We start from the raw sequence: 24416 nt of genomic DNA on the forward strand, positions 1-24416 counted from the left end.
GCTGGAGTAAATATCTTAGCTAAGTAGAACTCTGGTCATTGGTGGTTATACAGATCACAACCAACAGTTAAAATTACTTCAGAAACCAGGAGGCAGACAATGCCGACCATAAAGAAGAGTAACAGTGTATCTGGGAAAGAGATGCTGCTTAATAAGGAAAACAACTAATTTTTTTCTGCAGTGGTTCCAATTTGTGAGAGATTAAGTTTTCCAGCAGAGTAGTCTACATAAAATGACCAGCTTGTATAACAGATTGTAGAATTGCACTGTCCTTCTGATTTACGGCACCTTCACAATCTTCTCTGTACTAGTTGTCTTCTCCCCTTTGTACTGTACTCTCTGTCATGTGGGATCATGTCTTGGAATGAGATTGATCACCCAAAGAAAAGTACAGCCTTGCCATCCTTGAACAGGCAACTTCTATCCCTGCTGACAAGAGAGGAAAGAATGAGCAGCTAGGTGTCTAACAGGTGTCCAAGATCTCCTGAAATCAGTAAGACAGAAACCATCATTATCTCTTCCAGTTGTTGTACCAGCTTGCTCTTGCCTTGACTAAGTCACAACTGCTGGTCCTTAGCCATCACAACCACTTTCTCCTGCCACTAATAGAGCCAGCTTGGTCACCAATGTGGAAAAGGGGTAAAAATGACACTGCTAATGAACTCTCAAATGACCACTTACATGTATTAAATGAGGTAAAACAAGCAGGTACTGTATGGAACTCAATGAAGTGACAATCTTTAGCCATTGGAAGTGCTCAGCCAGGTGAGAATGCTATCATCCAGAGGGTACCTCCTCCATTTTTAGTAGCAAATGAGACAAAATCATTTTGTGATCAAAGGCAGTGAAAGGCTTAATACCATTAGCAGAGATCTTAATCCACCTCCAGGAGGAGATGCCAGAGTGTTTCTCTTCTGTCCACCACTCAACAAACAAAATTGGATGAGTCAGGCAGTGCTGTGGCCAAAAGACAATATGTTAACTTTTCCCATACGGACTCAAAACTGAAATGAAAAATCATTAGGTAACATCTGGTAATAAGAAGAGTATTGAGTATTAATTAACAATAGATAAGCAATAAGAAAATTGCGTGTTTCTTCAAATCAAGCTGACAGTTTATGGTCCTTAAAGAAGCACTGACAACTACCATCACTGTGGGACCCAACACTTCCCAAACACTGCCAGAAGTAAAAAGGAGACAAGACTCAAACATAAGAGGGAATTTTTCCAAACTTCTAATATTCCAGTGAATAATGCTGGCAATGAGGATGTGACCTCTTTGCAAGTTTACTCCTCCCCAAAAAGTGAACAGTTGTGACAGAACTGAGCAGCATCACCCACAGAGTAAGAGGCAGCTTCCTTGCAGTGAAGGATATTCAAACAATTTGGATGAGCAATGATGGTCTGGACTTACTTAACCTGTCCAGCGAAGTTTAATCTGCTGACTATGATTATGCAGATACTGTGGTGAGAGCATAAAGTTAAGCATGAGAAGTCTGGCCTGATGACTCCAGAAATAGATTTAGCCTGGAACTTTCTATGAAATAGACCTCACCTGAAAAGAGCCTGCACAAGCACAAGTCTACTTTTCAAAACAAAGAGGGGGTCTGGAAACATGCTTAAATCAATAATAGCAGTTATTTTCAGTGATAAATAGTTTGTAGATTCACCAAGGTCCTTGAAACTCAGTACCATGTCAAATCCTCCCCCCTGGAAGTTTAACAATGTTGAATAAAATAAAAGCCAATTTCTTCCACTTGACCAAACTGTCTTCATTTCTTGTAGACCTGTGCTATTTTCTGGGTTTGACTTGGCCTATTAAGACAACTCATTTACAGCAGCTAGAGAAACACTATCACCTACACTAGCCTCCTGAGGTCCTCCACAGATCATTCTTTTCTCTCCCAAGTATGTTGCTGGGAGGTGGGGGAATATAGCATGCAGACCCTTCTCAGGGCTCTTCACCAAGGAAATCAGGCTCTCAAGAGTCAAGTCAAGCCATCATCATTGCTGTTGTTTAGCACCAAAGGTGCACAAGACACACACTGAAGAATCGAGGGTATTGCCTGAGTACTAATAGTCCTTTGAATATGTTTATCAAACAAACCAACATCCCAGAGGAGTGAGGAAAAAGGATTTGGCTCCTGCTTTCCCAGACAGCAGAAAAAAAAGAAAATCAGAACAAAACCAAAACAAAGTGAATCATAAATTCCCCACTGCCAATCTTGTTAAGTTCGACACTGCAGATCTGACAGCAGAACTGTACTCAGAAAATGTTGGCACTGCAAACTAGCTGTGAACTTCATGTAAATGCACATAGGTGTGGAACCCCTCTGACTTCAGCTGGGGTTAGTTAAGGGACAAAGGAAAGGAATTCATCGCCTTTCTATGATCAGGGCCTATATCATAGTGGAACATCTGTGGTGTGGAGGTTAGGGTATGGCCAGAGTTCCACAATGCATAGTCTGATATAGTCTTTTCTCTGAAATCCTAACCCAGATGAAAGCTCCAACACCTTTTGTGGCTCTGTAAGAGTCTACTTCAGCAGAAGGAGACCTTCTAATCTGCCTAATACACCAAGTTTAAAAATCTAACTTTTCGTTTATGCATATAAAAATTATTGTGATGAAGCTCAAAGGACAAAGGAATTACCAAAACAAAGACTAACCAGGAACATCTGACTACTAATCCAATGAGGAGATGAAAAGAAACTATTGTTACCTATTAAGAGTTCTAAATGAAATCATATTTTTTCTATGTTTGTATATCAAAGAATCATTTCAGGTTTGCAATTTAAGAGATTATATTTCTGTGTACTTCCAAGACAACACAAGGTGACAATGCAACTTCTCAAGCTATGGCTAAGCTGGAAATGTGCTACTCAAACCAACTGAAGACAAAGTGTGAATCTGCCAGTGCTTGAATATATTTTTACTGTCATCACAAAGAGGCACATCTGTTAAACACATAAGAAGCCTCTAATTCTACTCTTTAGTCACACATCTGTATACCCCAAAACTATATAAAATAAAGTAAAAAATCATCATATGCATGCATTTCTGATCTTCTTTCAGAAAAAAGCTAAGCAAGTTTTCCGCTTATTAAACTTCCCAAATCTTTTCTTTCTGGTACAATTTTGGGTGTTCAAATTATATAGTGGAAGATGGATTCACAGACACAATGAATTAAGCATAAGTAATCTGAACTCCAAACAAGAGCACAAAGAAGTGAGTGAGCTGTTAGAAATAATCTGTTCTGTTTTGTTCACGGACAGGAGAAAAGCAGGGATAAGGATTCTTGTTTCACTATGTCCTTTGATACTTTTGGGAGGGCTGGCCATGGTCTAGTTACAGTATAAACACAGAAGTGGGAAAATAACTGAAAACATCAGGATTGTTATCTGTAGGTACATGGACACTATTACAAAGATACATTTCCATTAAAAGTTTGTAGAAAAGAACCCAAAAATGAGTAGGGTTTAGGATATGGTTTTGTTTATTTTCTTCCTTCTTCTGCAAGATTAAGTACCTCTATCTCCATGGAACATGTTTTTTTTTACTTTCATAGAGTGTAGTTTGAAAAAATTGGTTCTGGACAGTCAGTAATTTGTTTAGGTTGAAATATGGTGAATTTGCAGGATGCAGATATAAAAGCTGGAAATAAGAAGTAAGACACTTCAACATTCTACCAGTGCTTTATAATACCTTATCAAAATACCTCAAATCTATCCTCTTTTATTTCACATCTTTCCTCACAAGATGTTCCTGGCATCTAACGTAGAAGCATGTTAGCTTCTTTTGTTTCATATGAAATATCTAAATCAGAAAATGTTCTGAAGAGTCAGTAACGTCCAAGTTTGTTTCCAAATACTGCATTATGCACAGGCGCTTTTGTTTGTTTATTTAGAAAGAGACCCGTGACTTGCTGCACTATGATGACTAGTTTTTTGTTTATGTAAAGCAGGAGCTTCTGCAGCTGTTTACAGACAAAATTCTCCAAAGCGCTAAATACCTACAATCACACTGAAGTCAGTGTGTGTACGCAAGTCAGAGTATACACAAATGAGTGTGTGTTTCAAGCAATTATGTACCTCACAGATTCCAACACTTATACACTGTTATCCAGATGAGGGAAAGGATAAATGTTGTAAAAACAGACTGACCTTTTTTTTTCTTTTGATTTTTTTTTTAATGTAAGATTTATGATGTAATATACATTGTATCAGAAGAGTCCTTGAAGCCTTCCCAATTATGCATTCTTCCGCAGGAAACAATGGAGGCTTTGGGTCTGCTTGGCACTTTTCTTCAGTGAATATTCATATTTTATATGATATGGAATTACATCCCTTGCATAGGACAGCAGACAGCAAATACTGTCTTTGTGAAAGTGTTAGACCCTCATCCTTGACCATCTTTCCCATGTTTTTTTCAGAGGACTGTTCACATATTTTCTCCCACTTCCTTTTTATTTTTCTAATTACCATACTATTCACCAGCAAGTTTCAGATTTTTTGCACAGTACAATTTTAATATTCCATTTTAATATTCCATAGATTTTGCTTCTTTTATTCCTATTTAATAGCTACTTCCAATGGTGGAACGTATTTGTGGATTTGAACAGGTGATTCCATGTAAACTACATGTAGCAATCTGCTCAGCGAAGGGCAGAGAATACTCATAGGTCCTCAGCTCTTACTAGAGAACTACCTAAATTTTCAGTAGCTGATGTCCTCCTGGTTTTTTTTCAGAACTGTAGTGGCCATATTCACTCCTCATGATCCATGTGATGATGACAGGCACATTATTTGTCTCTCTGATTTAAGCTGTCAAAATAAGCATCTGTTTATAAGACATACCACCCTCAGTGGTGATAGCAACTGATTTGCAATATTCTTGCATCTCAGCTTCTGACAGTTTATTCCCCAAAGAAGATCATTTGAGAAGTTTACTAGGGTGGAGGTTTCTTTCATTTGCAAATGAGGATTATTCTGAAGTCTGATTCTCCTTTCCAATTATATGATGCTCCACAGTTAATGATTGCTAAGCCTCCTGTTAAAGTTACCTGATTTTCTTTTCTTTGAGACTGCAATGCATCCCCAGAGCTGCAAGTTAACTTTATGTCAAAGCCTTCTTTTCCCTCACCTAACTTAAGAATGAGAAAAAAAGCACTTCTTGTAAGAACAGGGAACATTCCCCAAGTAACTGCCTGTTTGAAACTGGGGGTACATATGATATAGCAAGTGGATTTTTGCTGGCATCTATGCCTCAATGCAGAATTCTCCCTGTCACCGGTATTCTTGGCTCAGCGAAGAACTTTTTAAATGGGGAATTCTCAGGCTAAACAGAAGAGAGTCTGTTCTGAATTTGCAGGCTCTAAGATACACAGCTCCCTATGACTGGGACATCCAGAAATGAAGGACCCAGATTTTCCTAAGTAAATTTTGATTTAGGGCAGAGGAATAGGTGAATAGGAAGGAAGACATGAGACGACACGAAACCATGTGGGATTTGGGTCCCATGTCTATGCAATCCTGATCACTGATGTAACTTAGAGTTGCCTTTTATTCGCTTTAAGTCACCCTGTAACTACAGAATCCCAAATGATCTTCAGGGTGAGAGGGTAAGACAGTTTGACATCTGTATTTTGTCATGCATTTCTACTCCAAACAAAGAACGCTAGGAAGTGTTCATTCTAATTTAGGACCTTTCTCTTCTCTTTTTTTTTTTTTTTTTTTTGTGAAAATGATACTATAATTTCAATATACTTTGGAATGAATTTGCCTTTTTTAATTGACTTCACAAATTGCTATGTCAGCAGATGCCATGAAATCTGGTTACAAGCTGGGAAGTCAATTTAGGAAATAAAAGTGGAAAAGGCAAAAATCTCAGAATTACAGATTTCTGTATTTTTGAGGTGCTGTAAAACCTGTTAAAATGAAAATTCCACTCTATACCATTAACCTTCATTAAAGAACAAGTTTGCCTTTCATTGAGACAAACTTAAAAAATTATGTTACTTTTCCAGCCAGTTATTTTAAAATGTACATGATAATTATCCCCGATTGTCTGAGTGAAACGACATAAAAGGTTTTAGCAAAGTCTTCCACTATAATCCATAGTAAGAATAGAGTAGGTTATTCAATACCTATGTAATTGTGGGTTCTTACAAGAGACCACTGAAATAGTTTGCATTTTATAATTCCGAGGCAGACTAACACCGTAATAATGGTTTATGCTACATCACATTAGCTTCAAATTTCCTAAAGTAGTCAAAACAAAACAAGAAAATTTTCTTTTTTCTGGGCTACAGGTAACTGGAAATACAGAGGTAGCTTTGAACTCCTGTTTGTCTGAAGCCTTGTCCTCTGAAAATTTGAAGTCTTTCAGAAAGTTCAGCTAAACAGAATTTCTCTCTATTGTTTTGGGGCATCTGGAACTAGTGGGGAATACAGTATTTTCCCAGCTTAACATTTTGTTTTTCCATTGCACCCTGAAGCTATACAATGCACTGCCAAGAGAAAACTAATTCAGTAGTATAAATTAAAAATAGGATTCTCGTGACACAAATTGCATAAATATGTTTTACTTGTACAATTACTCTGTGGCAGTGATATGCCTCTGTTATAAAATCCTCCCAAATTGTGGGACATTTCTGATATGGCCAGTATGCAGAGGCAAGCAGAAATTAAATTATTAAAATTGTTATTGAAGAATGAATCAGTAAGATTTTTAGGGGAACATGAGGCCAAACATTGCTTTGTAATATCTGATTACCCTTGACTTATTTTTCTTTAAGAAGATATTTTCAAGTAGGACTTCATTAGTGTAAAAACCAGAACACGTAATTTTAAAAGACTATCATTTTTACAAGTTTCACAGATTTGTGTTGTCCTTGTGCAAGAGTCATAACAGTCTTCCCAGTAATGCTCCACTATTATAAATGCAGCTGAAAACAAGTACTTAAACTGGGTTTTAAATAAGACTGAAGAAAGCATTGGCTTTTCCTCAGTATTTGACAGAGGGGTGTTGTCTTCAATAAAAGTCTTATCACCCTCAAAGCTGTCAACGGTAGCGACTACCAAATTTTTCAAATTAGACCTCTAGCCTTCCAGACAGGAAAATTGGCTTTTGGGAATCCAAAACAGTATGAGTGGCTGGTAGCAACCTATCCACAGATAAGGCCCTGCAGTTATAGCAGTTAATTACCACAGTCTAACTACTGAGTTATTAGTAAAAATTAGTTATTAGGAAGACCAGCAGTCAAAAGGCATTGAAAAGGGTCTAAGAACCAGACTATCCAAGAATATAAGGGATCCTAGACCATAAAACATCAGTTTAAGGAAGAACTGAATTAAAATTACTCTAAACACGTTTCTTACTTTATCAAAATGGACTTAAAATGAGGCAGAAATACATTAAGTTAGTGAAGAAAAGATGCAGTCCTAACATATGCATCTTTAAGCACGTAATCAGATGAATTAGAAATCTACATAGGTAACCAGCCGTGAGCAGCACATCCTTCTCACCTACAGTCCTGCCCTCAGTTGTGCCTGACAGTCTGCCTAAGATGAAATGATTGTTGAGCTAAGAGTATTAGGGGCCTTCAAAATAACTTCTTCAAAAACAAATAAAACAGGGCCCACCAGTCATTTGAGCCTTTTCTCAGTTCTATTTATATGAAGTATCCTTTACAGTAGCTATTATCACCTCTGAAATAGATCTACTCAGCAATTAGCTGTGGCTTGACAAATCACTTGGGCCTAATTTCCATTTATTTCCCCCACAGAACAAAATGACAGGGCAACTTCTGAGCACTTTGGTAGTTTGTCACATGGATACTCTAGTTCTCAGTCCTAGTAAAGCTTGAATAACAAAATGCTCATAGAATAATAGAATGGTTTGGGTTGGAAGGGACCTTAAAGATCACCTAATTCCAACCGTCCTGTCACAGGCAGGGACACCTTCCCTGAGACCAGGTTGCTCAAAGCCCCATCCAACCTGGTCTTCAACACTTCCAGGGATGGGGCATCCACAGCTTTTCTGTGAGACCTGTGCCAGTGTCTCACCACCCTTACAGTAAAGAATTTCTTCCAATGTCTAATCTAAACATACCCTCTTCAGTTTAAAGCCATCACCCCTTCTCCTATCACTACATGCCCAGGCCAAAATTCCTTCTCCAGCCTTTTTATAGGTCCCACTTTAGCCACTGGAAGGTGCTATAGGGTGTTCCCAGAGCCTTCTCTTGTCCAGGCTGAACAGCTCCACTCTCTTAGCCCATCTTTATAGGAAAGGAGTTCCAGTCCTCTGATCAACTTTGTGGACCTTTTCTGCACTTGGTCCAACAGGTCAACATCCTTCTTATGTTGGGGACTCCAGAGGTGGATGCAGTATTCTGGTGAGGTCTCAGAAGAGCGTAGTAGAGGGGCAGAATCACCTCCCTTGACCTGCTGGCCACCCAGGATGCAGCGCAAGGTACAGGTGGCCTTCTGGGTCACAAGCACACGTTGCCAAATCATGTCAGGTTTCTCATCCATCAACACGCTCAAGTCCTCCTCTGCAGGGCTGTTCACAATCCAATCTCTCCCCGGCCTGTGCTTGTGCTTGGGATTTCACTGACCCACATGAAGAACTTTGCACTTAGCCTTGTTGAGCTTCATGGGGTTTGCACAGGGCCACCTCTCAAGCCTGTCAGGGTCCCTCTGGATGGTGTCCCTTTTCCCCAGTGTGTCATTGACAAACTTGCTGAAGGAGCCCCAATCCCACTGTCCATGTTGCCAACAAAGATGTTAAACAGTGCTGGTTAAACATTGACCCCCGAGGAACAACACTTGTCACATTGTGATCATTCATAATAAAGAACTTCAAAATATATCGGATTGGTTAAAATACTGATAAGAAGTTTGATAAAATTACTCCATTTCCCAGATGCTAGAGAAAAGAACAAGTACATGAGGAAGAGTGTGTGATCTTTCTACAAACACCACTTATTATCAGAACATAATGTATTTTGTCTGTAACACAGAGAGTAACACGACAACAACAGTGAACCAGGCATGAGAAGAGTTAATTTTGAGGCATTCTTTACTGGACCTGCCCATCTGTCATGAGCCTGGACACCAAAACCAGGGGCAGAAATCTCTTAACTATGCTGGGAAGAAAACCCTCCTGACTCTATGGAAGAACAGTGAGAGTGTTCCAAGTGCCTAAATCATAGGAAAAAAAGTAGAAGTGCTAAAACTATCCTAACTAAAGCCATCAAAGTTGAATACGTACAAAAACAGGCCCTACAGAGTAGGAGGTGTAACTGCATCAAAAGATACTGACCTGAATCCTTACTCTATGTAATACCAATAACTCCTGGCTTTTCAGCTCTTCTTGACTGCTGCAAGAGTTAAGTGCTCTCCCTAGCTCAAAGGCTCTCAAAAATCCTGAGAATTTAGCAAACAATTAATGAAAAGAGACCTGCAGCTAACTGGACAAGTTCACACATCAAAAAGCAATCATTACATTGTCTATTACTAGCAGGTGGTTAACAATGAATGTTTATTACTTGTCAGCTACAAACCTACTTTCATTTCTTTGTAAGTGAGCAGTGCTCTTTGTTAACAGCTATTAAAAGTTATTGATAACAACCCAGTGTCCATCACAGTTTTGTTTCCTAACAGACATCTTGACAAAGATCTTGACAAATCTATTGACCTTCATAAATTAGCCACATGAAATTCTTATCTTTATTATTCATTCTGATTAAGCTTGATTTCCTGCCTTAGAACTTTTCTATTTGAATTATGACGATTCCTACTCGTAATCAAAAAAAAAGTAAAATCTACAATCCCTATTTTGTTAATGATGTTGAAGATTCATGCTTACTAAAACCTCTATAGGTTTAAGAAGGCCTACATATTTGACTCCACAAATTAGTCTTAAAATTACAATTTATTAGGGAAGATGCCTATCTTACCATTTTACTCCTCTTCCACGCTTACTCTTTGTTGCTTTATGTCTTGATAACATGGGCACTTGCACATACCTGATTTTGTGGTACTATTCATGACAGCAGCTTGTGCAGCATGAGTTTCCAGAATTACGGTCTTAAGTAGGAACAACTCCTTCTTTGCTGAGTCAACCCACAGTGAGCAAGTTCCTTTGATAACATCAGAAACGCCGTGGAGAAATTAGAGGAATAGTAACCTGCAAAGCAGCTATGTTTGAACAGGTAAACCAAATGACAGATGTACCTCCATATTATTCAAAAGAATTAGATATTGTCACAAAATGCCTAACAGCAGCAGTTCTCCAACCCTCTAAACTGGTGGTCGCAGTGAACCTTGAAAACATATTGTGGACTATTATGTGTCCATATTACCATTCTTTTTTGAAGTGTAAAATCTGCAATATTGTTATAGCTCTGTGTTTCAGCATCTCATGGCTATGCAAACTCCATTTACCAACTCCAGCTCTGGGTGTTGAAGTAAGAGAAGTCTTCTTCGCATGGCATTTTTCTGGAAAGTAGGTTTTGTGCTCGCTTTGTTTTCTCTGATGTAAACTAGAAGGAGTGGAAAAATACAGTTGGACGAGGGCAAAACATCAGAAAAATATTAAAGTGAACATGTAAGAAAATGACTAAAATAAACTGCAAGATAAAGCTTGTTTTCTCAACATAAATGACGGGTTCTCTCATATACGGGACACCAGAAACTAGCTTCAAGACTTTTCATGCTTTAAGCAAATGGGCAAGTACTCATTTTTCTATTCACTAACCATCCTACTACATTTTTAGGATTTGTTGTTCTTTGGCTCCCTCAGCAATGCTAGGAACATCCCCACCTGCAATACAGGTAACAAGACAGGCAAGAGCTAGGCTTGTTCTTGTGCACACAGTTGATTTCCCACAGAGGAGAACAGCCTGGGACTCCTATCCGTCAGTGGGATCAGTGGAACCACTTCTATCTGACCAATTCAGAGTCTCATGCAGATACTGAGGTGGACTTTCTTTGCCACACTTTTGCTCAAAAATATTAATAATAGTGTAGAATTGTATAAATATGGGAAAAAAATTATTATAAAACAGAATTGGGGGAGAAAAAGAGAGAGCCTTCCTGATGAGCAATTTTTTTTCCCTTTAATTTTAAATAAAGCTGTCTGTGAATTTGAGCCTAGGGAGACCTTCATTAAAATCAATTAATCAGTCAGCCTCTCTGCTGAATAGCTTTCTGGAGACAAAAAGTCAAAATAGGATGTAGGAGCGAGGTGTATGTAACTCTTGCTTAACTTTTCCCCCCCCAACCAGGGCCGCAGCCTCACATCCCTGACCCGCCTCATCGGGCGGCGAAAGCGGGAACGATCCGGCCCAGGGATCCGTGACGGGCAGCTCAGGAGGAAGGGGGGCCGCAGCTCACCAGGCGGCGGGGAGACCCCAGTACCCCGAGCAGGTGCCCGGGGCCTCCGGCTCGTCGCCGGGCAGGTGAAGGTTGGGTCTGGCGGCCTCGGCCCACCTCGGAGAAGGAGCGACTGCCCCTCAGTTTGGCGACCTCGGCGAGGGCTGGTTGTTTCCCCCCGGGACGGTGGAGGTGACGACGGCGTTAGGAGCCAACTCCCGGCGGCCGGGAGAGCCCCTTGGGGCGGGTGCCACCTTCCCGGCCGCAGCACCTACCCCGGAGCATCTCCCCTCCCCTCGCAGGAGCAGCCCCCGGCCCAGCCGCCGCCTGCGAGAGGCTGAAGGGGAAAGTTATCTCTGGTCCCCCCCGGCCCCGCGCGGTGCCGGACTCGGCGGCGCGGGTGTCCCCCGGCGGCGGAGGGCGGCGCGGGTGCCCTGCTCCTCCCGCCGGCGGCGGCCGCCGCCGGGGCAGCACAGCTGTTACAGAGCCGCGCTGGTCCCTCCTCCCAGCTGCGGCTGCCTCATCTCCCCCCACCCAGCCCGTCCCTCCCCTCCGCCGCTCCCGACGCTGCTGCTGCTGCTGCCGCCGCCACCTCCTCCTCCCCACCCCCACCCTCCCTCTCTCTCGCTCCCCATCTCTCTCTCTCCGTCCCGTTCCCCCCTTGCCCCCGCCTCTCCCCGCCCTGCCGCCGCCGGCCCTGGCAGAGCAGGCACCGCAGGGGGATCTCGATGTAACACCATGACAGGCATCGCCGCCGCCTCCTTCTTCTCCAACGCCTGCAGGTTCGGGGGCTGCGGGCTCCACTTCCCAACCCTGGCAGAGCTCATCGAGCACATCGAGGACAACCACATCGGTGAGTGCCCGCGGGGCCGCGGCCGGGGCAGGGCAGGGCAGGCGGGGGGTGCGGGGGCCGCGTGTGCGGCGGCGGGGCGGTGCGGGGCGGGGGGCACAAGGTGCAGCGGCAGCCGGGGCGCGGCGGCGGCGGCCGCCGGGGGAGGGAGGTCGGCGGGCGGTGGGTGAGGAGTGGCAGGAGCGGGTCCTGCAGACGACGTGGAGCGCTCCTTGGGGAGGCGGCGGCGTGCGGCGCGGCGGCATGGGTGGGTGCGGGGGAGGCGTGCAGCCCGCCGGCCCTGGCGAGGGGGAGTTAGTTTGCATTGGCAGGAGGGAGCGCAGGAGCCCGGAGGAGGAGGCGGCGGTGGAGGAGGAGGGAGGAGGACGGGCACAGCACGCCGCCTGCTGCTTCCGCCCCGGCGCTGGCTGTCAGGGCTCCGGGGAGGGAGGGAGCCGCCGCCGCGGCAGCCATTCCGCTTCCTCCTCCTCCTCCTCCTCCCGCCGCCGCCACTGCGTCCTGTCAGCGCTGTTGCTAGGTGTGGCGGGGAGCACGGGTCGCGCTCCGGCCGCCGCAGCGCGGGAGGCGCCTCCCGGCGGAGGCACCGGCGTGCGGGAGCGCGGGGCCGGCGGCGCGGTGGGCGTGGAGGGAGCGCCCGGCGGCGGGGCCGGCGCAGCCCCCGGCGCCGGGTGGGCGGGAGGCAGGCGAAGGTGGCTGCGCCGGGCGGGACCCGCTGCCCTGAGCCGCAGAGTCCAGGCCGCGGAGGGCGGGCCGGTCAGCGCCGCGACGGAGCATCACCTGCGGGCTACCCCCGCCGCCCCCCGCTCCCTTCGGCCTCCCGTCCCGCCAGGGCCGCGGGGGCGGGGACGCGGCGGGGCGATGACTCGTCAGTGCCTTCCCGGCGCGGGCGCCTCATGGGCGGCGAGCGGGAGCGTGCGCAGGGCCGGCGGGGCCGCCCCTCGGCAGCGCGGGCGGTGCCCGGGGGAGGAGGGGGCGGTGCGGCTCCCGGCCGGCCGCGGGCGCCAACTTTCCCTCTCCCACCTCCGGCGGGACCGGCCTGCCTGCACCCGGCCGGGCCCCAGGCGTGCTGGAGCGCAGGGTCTGCCGGCACAGCATCTCGTCCCCAGCCGGACACGGCGCTGCCGCCGCTCCGCACCTTCCCTCCCCGGCCTCGGCAGGTGTGCTGCCTTGGCTGCTGGGCTGCTTGCTTCCTCTCTGGAGCTTCCCGACTTTCTTTTTTTGCTAGTAAAACACAACGCTTAAACTGTCAAAAAAACCCGAACTAGTTCTTTGAAGCAGACAAAGTTTTAAAACCAGAGGGAAAAATACAGAAGTTTTAAGTACCCAGGGGCCAGAGACTCACGTGTTTCACTAGAAGTATGAGGAAACAAATTGCTGCTACAAAACGATGAAGCTAGCGTGCACTTCAGTTTATTAAGTTTTAATAAGCCTGCCTGAAAACCTGAAAAAAATCACTCAAGCTGAAATTGTGAGTGTAACGTTACATTAATGTAGCATTATAGGTCAGTGAGATGAAAGGTGTGGTTCTCGTAATTATCACGATGCCTTATATGAGGTAACAAAACCACATAGCGTAAAACTCTGTAATTTATGACTTGACATGGTGCAGGCATACCATTGTAATGTTGTTGGTTTTTTTTTAATCTCAGATTCTTACCTTTTCCTATACTATGCATCACATTATACCAGAAAAACTTAGGGGAAACAGTTTGCCAAAATGGAAGTTCATAAGTCATCTTGTGCGTCCCTCAAGGGGTTATCAGCCCTTAGGTGCCACAGCCCACAGGGTGTTAGAAAAGATACAGTCCTGCCCATGTGGTCTGTGCATTGCTGCTTGATCCCCGATCAGCGATCTGAGACTTCTCCACAGAGAAGAGAGCTTTATGCTGAAATGCTGTAATTTTTTTTATAATTTCATATTTAATTCTATAGCCAGTATTCATTAGTTTTTCCTTTATCTCAGAGTTGAAGTATTATGGATTGCACACATGCACATTTAATAGAGTGTGTCATTTGCCAAGACTTGCAGGACACACAGCTGAGACTTTGCACATACGTTGTTACACATATGCAGCTGATTTGAGTACAAAATGGTGAGGAAAGACATAAGGTTCCTTTGCTTGATTTCTAATGTTTTACTTCCACATGACAACCCATTGAACTTGACCTGCTTGTGAATACAAGATGCAATGATGTTATGTTACCTGTGTCAAACACTGACAAAAATCAGTAGGGAGTTGAAACTGTGACACCCAGTGTGGATCCCAGTTCATACATGATGGCTCAAGTCTGTGGTTTGGTCTGTGCGAGGAACTCCTAGCACAGCCTGAAGGATGATAATCTATGAAAACTCACCAGCTAAGTGCTCAGCCAAAAGGTGACTAACCTTTCTGAAGGCAACTGGGAAATGAAGAAGTAAGTGTCTGAATAGGAGCTTATGTTGGAATTACTTTCTCAGTGAGATGATGCAAACAGCATCCAGTTTTTATTGTCATACAGGCCTAGAAATGTGCGTTGAAATTTGTTGCTTTAAAAATTGACTGTATTTTTTGGCATATAGAGCAAAGAGTAACATGCCATATAAAAATAGATTGCTTTGGGCATTCTGTGTGTGCTGCAGGAATGAAGAAAACTTGATTGAGTTATATTCCATTATTAGTTTAAACTGAAGTGGATGATTGCTGGGCAGATGGTGTTACAGTGCAGATAACAAACTTGATGCTGCAAACAGCTGTGTGTGGGGAGGCGTGTATGGCAGGAGCTCTAGCTGGTCTGGCTGCTGCAGTGCTGCTGCTTTGCCACGTTTCATGGGATGGGTTAATCGTTCACATCAGTAGTGGAGCACTGGTGGGAGTGTGGTTGTTTTTCAGAGCTGAACTGTGTTTCTGAAAAAGTCAGAGTGAACCCTTTTCAAGGATCTTTTTTTCGGATCAACCTTGCAAATAAAGCTCAGCTTAGTATAAGGAAATAGGACAAGAGGCAATGGGCAGAAACTTATGCACAAGAAGTTCCACCGGAATATGAAGAAGAACTTCTTTACTGTGCAGGTGACTGTGCAGATTGCCCAGAGGGGTTGTGGAGTCTCCCTCACTGGAGGTGTTCAAGAGCCATCTGGATGTAATCCTGTACCATGTGCTCTAGGATGACCCTGCTTGAGCAGGGAAGTTGGACCAGATGACCCACTGTGGTTTCTTCCAGCCTCATCCATTCTGTGAAACACTGCTGTGACATTCTGCAGACAGAATATGATTGGTTTCTGAGTGATTCTGCAGTTGCTTTCTTAGTTCATACTAATGAATAATCACATGATAATGAAATAATTAAGTTGACAGTGGTGTGGAGTTTTTTCACCTACATCTTATGCCCAACTGATAAATTACCAGTTACTTGAAAAAGCATTAATGCATATATCCTGAGAGAGTTGTGGCTTCTGGATGAAATATATCAACTCTGAGGTGGTGCCCATCAGCATATCAGCTGCTTTCTGGGTTTTGCGTTTATAGGTTAAAGACTTGTGAAGAACTGGACTAGCTCAGGAGCACTGCTCTGGAGTCTTTCATATGGCAGGCCCTACTGGTATTCTCTGCAACCAGACTATGTTCTGTAGTCTGTAGCAATACTACCAAGTGGTGTATTCACATTTTCTGTGGCTCACAGCTGGAAGTGGACATTGATTTAAAATTGCTGATATGTAAATGCTTCTCTGTCAACTTTTTTTACCAGCATGTTGTCCAAGCAACCTGAAATGGTATTACCTTCTCTGCAAGTGTGCTGAGAAGGGGGGCTTTTGGTCTGCCTTGCTTGGCCATCTCCCTGCCTCTTGGTTTTGTCTGCTCTGATCCCTTGCAGGTAGTTTCGTTGACTTTTTTGATATCTCTAGTCTGGGAGCAAAAGGCCAAATTTACTATAATTTGCAAATTCAACACTGTTGAATGGAATAGACCAAATCCAGTCAATTCCCTAGAGTACTGCCAAGAGAAGAGCAAAATAAACCCCAAACCCACCAATTCCAAACTACCGAATACTTAATTAGTTGTGGCAACATGGCAAATTTTATTGTATTTCTGCTGTCCTGTAGTGTCTTCAGCAATAATGTTAAGACCAACACCTCTAGTTCCACATAGTGTTTCTGAAAATACATTTAAGTCTTCTGGGGCACTTTCAGCTCGTCATAGAAGTCCAGGAAGTCCAGAGAGTCACATACTTCGGTGTGGGTTGTTTGGTTTGGTTTTTTTTTTTTGGGGGGGGGGAGGAGTGGGGCAAATCTTTCTCCCCCCTCCCCCCAATTTGTTTCTCTCTCAGTCTGTCTGTAGTTGAACTGCACCCTTTAGAGTGGCAGGTCAGGTAGCTCCTTAGTTGCTAATACAAGGTTTACTCTGATGTTGAAGAGCCAATATTTTTACTGAATTTCTTCATCAACTTTTGACAACATCCATTTATTTATTTTAATTTTTGCTTGGATTTATAGTAAAATATTTTTAAGTCAGATGAGGTTGTTGCTTGTATGAACCACTATGTGTTCACTTAGTTCATCGTAAGTACTGACGTGCCATACACACCTGTGTAGCTCTGTGGCTCATGTGAGCAGTCTTGCTTTTCCCGAGACTCATCAAGCATTGAGGAAATGGATGTGGATGAAATCAGCGTCCAAACATGTGGTGGTGGGCTAGAAGAGGTGGAAGAGTGAATATGAAGAGATATAAAATATAAATTTGAGGACACTCTTAACTTCAGCGGAAGTAGAGTTTGTTAGTTGTACTGCACTGAAAATGCTAGAACAATTGGAAGGGAATTAAAAAGACCTTCTGCTTATACAGCAATTGCACAAACTAAGATGATTGACTGTCGCTGAACATTTTGTCATAGCTTTATAAGAAGTTCCGGCGTTGGATATCTTTCAGAGGGGTATTTGTGTAGTATTGCCCTCAGAACTAGGAGTTATGATGCTTTTCATCAAATTCAAGTGATTCCCAAGTACTAGAATGGTTCCTGCAACATAGCGGTACTTGCTGTGAGAGCAGAGGCAGCTACTTTCCTAAGTGGTAGGATTAGCAGGAAAAATAAAACTTCCTCCGTAAAAAAAAAAAAAAATTGCAGAAGACAGACTAAAATCTTGCATGTAAAATACTACCCATCTGGAAAGTTCAGGTCATATGGAGGGGGAAAGAGGCTATGAAATTCCATGTCTGGTAGTGGCTTTGACATCTGCTGCCTTTAGTGACTTCAATTCTTATTTAATGTTATGCAGTCATGGGGCCAGATTCCACAGCAAAGAGCTCGAGTAGTTGAACAATCCATTGACTGAATACATGCAGATTGCTTAAAGTTGTCCCTTTCAATATTTTTTAGAAATGCTAATAACAGTTGTGCAGTGTCTTCACTTGGATAGTAAAAGGTGTTGAATTACGAGTAGGCTGGGAGCACATGCAAAAATGGCATTTGCTATTTCTAAAACGTGTGCTGTGCTCCCCTCTCCTGTGTTACCTAGACTTCCACCAGTATCTTGGATAAAGTGCAGTATGACAGAGATGACAGCTTCTATATGGGAGCCCACAGCATGTTGTATAAAACAAGCATAAGAAGATGCAACCGTTGTATGTTGCTAAAAATGAGGATGAGAGGCTACACACCAGCAGTTATGGAAGGCCTGGAAAACTTAAATCTGTATGACAGATTTTGTTTGCTAAAGCTGAGCTCTTCAGAAGAGTGTGAACGTCATTTGAGTGGTTACCATCGTGTAACTCTCTCTTAGCATTTGCTCAATATATAATTTAACATTTGGAGCAGAGATTGGCTGTTTTGAAAGGTGGTAGATCTTAGCCTGAGGCTTTTTACACCGAGAGCGATGTGGCAACTAGGTACATGGAATGCTCTGATCAGCATCTGGAAATCAGAGGACAGACCTGTGCACAGTTGCCAGTGATGTGCATGAATGTGTGTCCTTGCAAAATAAGTGAAAAATTATGTGTATTTACCTCAGCAAGAGTGCTAATTATTGTTCTTGAGAAACAACTTTCTACATTTATGGATACACTTATCTGAAGTTCATCCTCGGCCCAGTACTTCTACAGCTGTAATTTTTGTTACTTATTGAAAATGCATTTCACAGTGAGGTGGAAGGATATATTTTCCAAGGATGTTGGTTATTCACTTTGTAAGTTGGTGTGGGAAGGAAGGCCCTTCTGTTTCAGGAAGGCTTTTCTATCAGTCTTTTTTGACTAAAAGTTCTAATCAGAACTTTTTCCTCCCCACATATAATCTTGAGCAGAACAGGGTCTTTGATTATTTTGTTCTTACAAGTTTGGTTTCTTTTGCTCTTTGGGTTTGAATTTAAATTGTGATAAAATGTAAATGCAACACTTGCAACAAATTCTAGAATATATTAATTGTATGGAGGAAAATGGAATTACTGTTAAACTTTGACTAAAACATAATTTTTGATACTCCTGTGACATGGAATTTGTTCTTGTTTTGAGGTTACCAAGTACATGGAGGCTAAGACATAGTGTTTTAATTGTGTAAAGCTTGAGTGCTATGTTTTCTACGAAGAAAGGGCTGAAAACAAACATCTGTGAACATGCTGCAAACTGATTTTTCTTTTTTAAGATTGAAGTTCTCACATAAAGCCAATAGGGATCTTTCCTTTTTTTTCTACCCACTGGGTTGGCTTTGGGTGAGGCTTGTTGCAGGGCTATATCCCTACCTATGGTAGATATTGCTCTTCTTGTGTGCCAGCAGATCTGCACAAGAGTTGGAAAATGAAAACCTGAAGAAACATTAGATAACTTGTAGAAGTAGCATTACACTTCACTTGCATAGCACATACTTACCTTTAGGGTCAAATTTATAGTGGTTATCATGTCTCCTCTTCAGGCCTTTAGAGCATGTTTTCATAGTCAACCTGTAGTCCGTATGAGAATTGTAAAACAATCAAGTGGCTGCCAGTCAAATTATCTTTTTTCACTTCATAATTACTTGGGGAATGTAATATTGTATAATAAAAAATAATAATTGTATAGTTAAAAATAATTTGATAAAGAGGTGATGCTAGAAGATGAAGAAACATCTGTTCAATGTGAGAAAATCTTACCTAACATTCCTTCCTCTTATAGAATATAATGCAAATACAAGCAAGTAATCAGAAATATTTTGTGTCAAGCTGCAGAATACTTTAATGCAAAAGAAACAAGCACTAGAGGCCTGTTGCTTCCAGTGTACACTTCATTGCTCCTTAAAGTGCAATTTTTTCTTTATTTTTAATTCTTTTTCTCGAAAAAACTGTTTTTCACTGTGAATTAATTTTATTTATCTCTAGTAAGCACCAGTAATTCAGAATTTGGATTATAACCATTTAAGAAGATAGCTACTTGTGTACACCTTGAGAAAGGCAGAGACAAAGATTTTCATGTTAATTTGAAGTAGCATCAATTAGAGAATTGATTTGATAATCAACTGTGTTTAACAAAAAAGAGTCCTTGCTTTTAAAGGACCGTCTCAGTGAATAACTTCACAATAAAAATTAAACAACCAATTCCTTTTTTTTGGTGTCTAATTCTATCTTGAGACTTGGAAATGCTTTGAGGAAGTACATACAGTTTATTATACTTTAGTTATGAGGTGCTGGACCAATATTTAGAGCTGTAGAATAGAAGAAATATTCCAGTTTGTGGTTTCATGGTTTTTCTTTGCTACTAATATTTGCATTCCCTGAATTCTTACGAGGCTCCTTCTTTATTTTGTGCCCTGATAAAAAAGATAAAAGGATTTCTTCACCTGAGATGCTGATGACACCGTAGTACTCTTTGTGTCTCCAACGAGTGCACAGGATGGGTACATTACTACTGTGCCATCTCACTTCAGATACTATAATTTATTAAAGACTGAATTGACTTTGTTTTACAAAGGATGTAGTAGACATAGAAGAGGAAATGTATCATTTTAAGGAAAAGAATTGAATGGAATTCTGAAGCCGAGGTGCTCGGTTCCCTATGGCCAAAGAGATTAGAATTTAATTGTGGATGAATTTTGAAACATTTCTTCTGATTTTGAGGAAGATTTCACTGTGTGCTAATAAAGGCCATCTCATTTGTTAAGAGTTTTTTATGAAAAGCTGAGTAGTTTAATTTTGAAATATTGGCATTGCTGAAACTGCTCCAACAAAATGTTTTTTTAGTTTTAGAAAATATTTGGACACTTCTGAAATACCTGCCCTGACTACTTTGTCAAACTTGAGTAAGCTGCAAATGTTTCTGTTTCTTATGGAAATTAATTTTTTTTCCCAACATATTTTGACCAATAGTAAATATTCTGTGAGTAAAATTTGAACTGCTAAATACTCAAGTGTGCTGTGGAAAGGAGAAATGGATGTAAAGTATCACCTCTTTCTTCAGCAGTATGTAATGTAGCCACTATCTTACTTTCTCAGAATTATCCCAATAGAAGCCATAACCCAGAAACAGGCATTTAAGATGCAAGAGATCCAGTTTCACTGCTCTATGAGACTGCCATGGATACATGAATGTGAACTCAGCCCCTTATGGACATTAGGTGAAGAAAACAACACTATTTAATTATTTCAGTAATTTATTTTGATGTAATTCTGCTGTGTATCTTCATCAATGTGTGTGTGTATTAGTGCTATGGATGTGACCTGAAAATTAATTTAAAGGCTTCATGAAGACTTCAGATGCTTACCTGCTGGCAGGTGAAAGCTGCATACCAATTTACTGAGGTCTGCCCTTACTTCCTTTGTCTTCAAATCAAAAAATTGACATTGATACAAGTAAATCTAGTGACAAAATTTTAGGGAAACCCTGGAAGTTTACGTGTTTTCGTAGCAATCTGTTGGAAGAGTATTGCAGCTTCTATGACTTGCTGTTGAGTGTCTGCTGCCTTGCAGATATCATTGATGGTTGTACTGTGTTAACTGGGTGATGTGAGAGTTGTTAAGATCTCGAGTAAGATGCATAAAATAACAGTTAACTGCTCATATAGAGACTATGCTAGGGAGTCTTCATTTTCCCAGGCTTATTGTAAGCACTTTGTGTACTTTAGAGAGACTTTCTAACTGTGCTGTAGGACTCTTTCCACACAGTCCTACCATTGTTAGTAACTGTATTTTCCTTCTACCTCAGAAAATCTCATAAATTGACTAAATACTCTCATATAGATGGGAATGCTGACACTGTAGCTGTATCAGTCCTCACGCTTTACCTTCAGCAGCCGTATTTGGCAGGGGTTCCAGATTTTGGTCTCTGTCCTGCGAGAGCTACCCAGAGAGTTAGCTGCCTGTACCTTATGTATTGCTCTCATTTATCTATCCAGAATAACCCCTTTCTTGCTGGCACATTTTCTTGTGCGATTGTGAGGAGCCTGCCATCAGAGCAAAGCAAATACCCAGTCTTTGCTGACAGTTACCTTGGGGTAGTTACCCAGGGCTCTCTTTAGACCAGTCTGAGAGGTGAGATAGTCTGTGTTGGGCACTGTGAGCTGGAACGTGGTTATATGCCAGGGAGTTTTAGTGGCTTGCTCAACCTGCTTCCAGAGCCAGGGTAAATACGAAGAGCTTCTTCAGGTATGCAACAATAATTGGATGCACAGGATGGGGAAAAGGTATTTGTTGCTGTTACCTTCTGTGGATATTTTTGGTTGCATTCTTGTATTTTAATATTAAGTAGTTGGATTTTAATGAAATTTAAAAAAAAATCCTTTGAGTAGATTTTACCTGAAGAATTTTACTTCTGCAGCAATTTTCATATCTCTGAGTTAGAAGAGAAAGAGATGGGCAAGAAATTCTATATCTGTTCCTCCTATGCCTGAGCTGTATGTACGGCCTCAAATGCATTTCAAATATTGAAACAAATATAATGAAAATGAATATTGATTTATAAGCTTAATGAATGTTCTGGAGATACATTGGGTTAATTGATACCTGCATTTTTTTCTCAATGGCAGTCTTACTTTTTCCTTTCTTCCTTTTTTAAATAGAAAGTGTAGTTCCTGTAGCACTGTCACCCTAATTCTATGTTATGCCACTGACCTCAGAAATCTGGTGGGTGTGCAGTTAATGAACCTTTCTATTCTTGCTAATGACACAGTGTTCCAGCCACAGGATTGCTTACTACCACCAAGCGTTCTGGAAATGAAGCAATGCTTGTTCTGTCGTAGCAGGTGTGCATAAACAGTGAAAGCATGCTTATAATCTCTAGTGGTGGTGTGTGCCTAGAACCATGGCATGAAATTGAGTATATGGTTTTCTGGAAAGTCTTGTTAACTTGTGTGGTGTAATAATTTAAATTTTTTTTTGCAGTTAAGGTATACCATTCTACTTGTTATATCAATAATTAGGAACAATAATTCATGCTAATTTTTCTGCCTGTGTAATTTTAAAATATTAATTGTAATTGAAGACAAAGTAAATGTTTCTTTCAGAGGCCTGCAGAGCTGCAGGTCGTTAGGATAAGAAGTGAGAACTGAAGAGAGGAGGTTAGGAACAGCCCACATACTAGTTCAGTTTTGGCAAATTGACCCTAGATAGTAAACTGCAGAGGTATGAAATAAAAACCCAAACCTTCCAGTGTATGTAGTTTGGGAAGACACTTGTGTGGGATTAGTAATCCTTTCATGACTGAAAAAACATCATACAAACCAGGGGGTGAAATTAAATTTTTTTCTTGTCTGTGTTGACCTGTGGAATAAAGTTGGACCTTTACATCTTTCTTCTGTTCTGTCCTAGCTTTGCTTACTAAATTAGGAAAATTCAACCCCTCTCATCACCTGCCACCTTTTTTTTTAATCTGCCAAGCCCTGACTGGTGGTTGAAGAAAAGGGATTATAAATTCTATAACTTGGTGTTACTGTCCATAGAGGAAACTCTGTTCCAGTAGTGTTTAGCTTTTGATAAGAAGTTATGCTCAGCAAAGCATTCTGTTACACATACATGCAGACTGTGGTTCTTGATGCCTCAGAGTGGTTTGTCCTTTGCATAGTAAGAAAGATGTTACACGTGCATTCTGTATAGAGTTGGTGGGTACCTGGTTTAGGCTTTTTAGGGAAATCAGAAATTGCCTTCTGTTCTGTTACTGCTTAAAAAAAAAATTAGAAATCTCCATCCGGTGTGTGTGCTCACCTGCTGCTGACCCTTCTGACTGTTCATTCTGTTCTCTTCTCCTGTTGCTCCACAGATGAGTGGTTGATTGGAGCCTTTCTATCACGGCTGCTGCTGCTGCTTTTCTGTGCTGGAGCCACTGAACCGCTTCATCCTGTAAAGTCTGGAAGCCTTCTTTTCTTGTCAATGCTGGTTGTTCTGATTTATTTTTGGTGCTCTGTAGAGCAGGTGTGGCTTAGGAACAGGACACTGAACACAGACATAATAGTAGGATATACTGTACTTGTGTTTTCAGGCCTCTGTGTTAGTACATTAACCATATCAGTAGAGAAGGTGCCTTTCTGACAAAACAAAGAAGCAGAGTGTAGCAAGGAGTAAAGATGAAGAAAGGTGAAATTGAAACAAGAAATGTGAAATTGAAGCAAGGAAGAAAAGGAGTTTGTGAAAAACAAAGAAGTCTGCTTTCTTAATGAGGTCTTGGTTGGGATTTTTGAGTCTCATAAGCTGGACAGAATAGAAACAGTTTTTTTGCTTGCTAGTCAGACACATCTCTAATTCTGGAGCAAGTATACAGGCCAATCTCTCCTGACTCACTTAAGGGTTGGATGCTTGGGTTCATTCAGGCAGTCTGCTTGAGGCATGTACTTGATGAGATTCAGAGCTCTTAATGGATGTCATAAGTATGCTTAGTTCACTGCCTGCAAAGTCCTTATCTAATTTATCCTGAAAACCTCTCTTGTTCATACTACTAAACACCTCCTCATAACAGATCATTTCTCTTGGTTATTGTAGCTACCTTTTCAAGTTGCCTCAATACCTCTTTTGAATTTCCCTCTTCTGCAGGTGACCTGTCATGGTGCTAATTTTTAAGTCAATTTATGTAGATTGTGCTCCTTAAGAATATCATTAATGATCTGGATGTGGATAAGTCCCCTCCATATTTTCATTTTGAAGCAGAATTTTACATATCTGAGATTTGAATTTTTCTGCTTAGCTTTACTGGTGAGGATACTGAGAACTGAATGCTCAATCTGAAGGACTGAGTTCGAAGCACTCAATTGTTACTATGTGCGCTGAAGCAC

General features: G+C 41.9%; 1 protein-coding gene across 1 annotated transcript in view; it reads left to right on the forward strand.

Moving 5' to 3' along the window:
- The first annotated feature begins 11987 nt into the window (after positions 1-11987).
- The window catches only part of JAZF1 (JAZF zinc finger 1), a 191177-nt gene continuing 178748 nt past the window's right edge, over positions 11988-24416 (forward strand). Inside the window, exon 1 of the mRNA XM_051808361.1 lies at positions 11988-12230. Coding sequence (XP_051664321.1) covers positions 12116-12230 — 115 coding nt within the window. The 5' untranslated portion in view covers positions 11988-12115. The remainder of the gene's footprint in view (positions 12231-24416) is intronic.

This window comes from Manacus candei, unplaced genomic scaffold (genome assembly GCF_025592945.1).
Source record: "Manacus candei isolate 608988 ecotype Guabito, Panama unplaced genomic scaffold, ASM2559294v1 h1tg000072l, whole genome shotgun sequence".
In the NCBI taxonomy this organism is placed as follows: Eukaryota; Metazoa; Chordata; class Aves; order Passeriformes; family Pipridae; genus Manacus; species Manacus candei.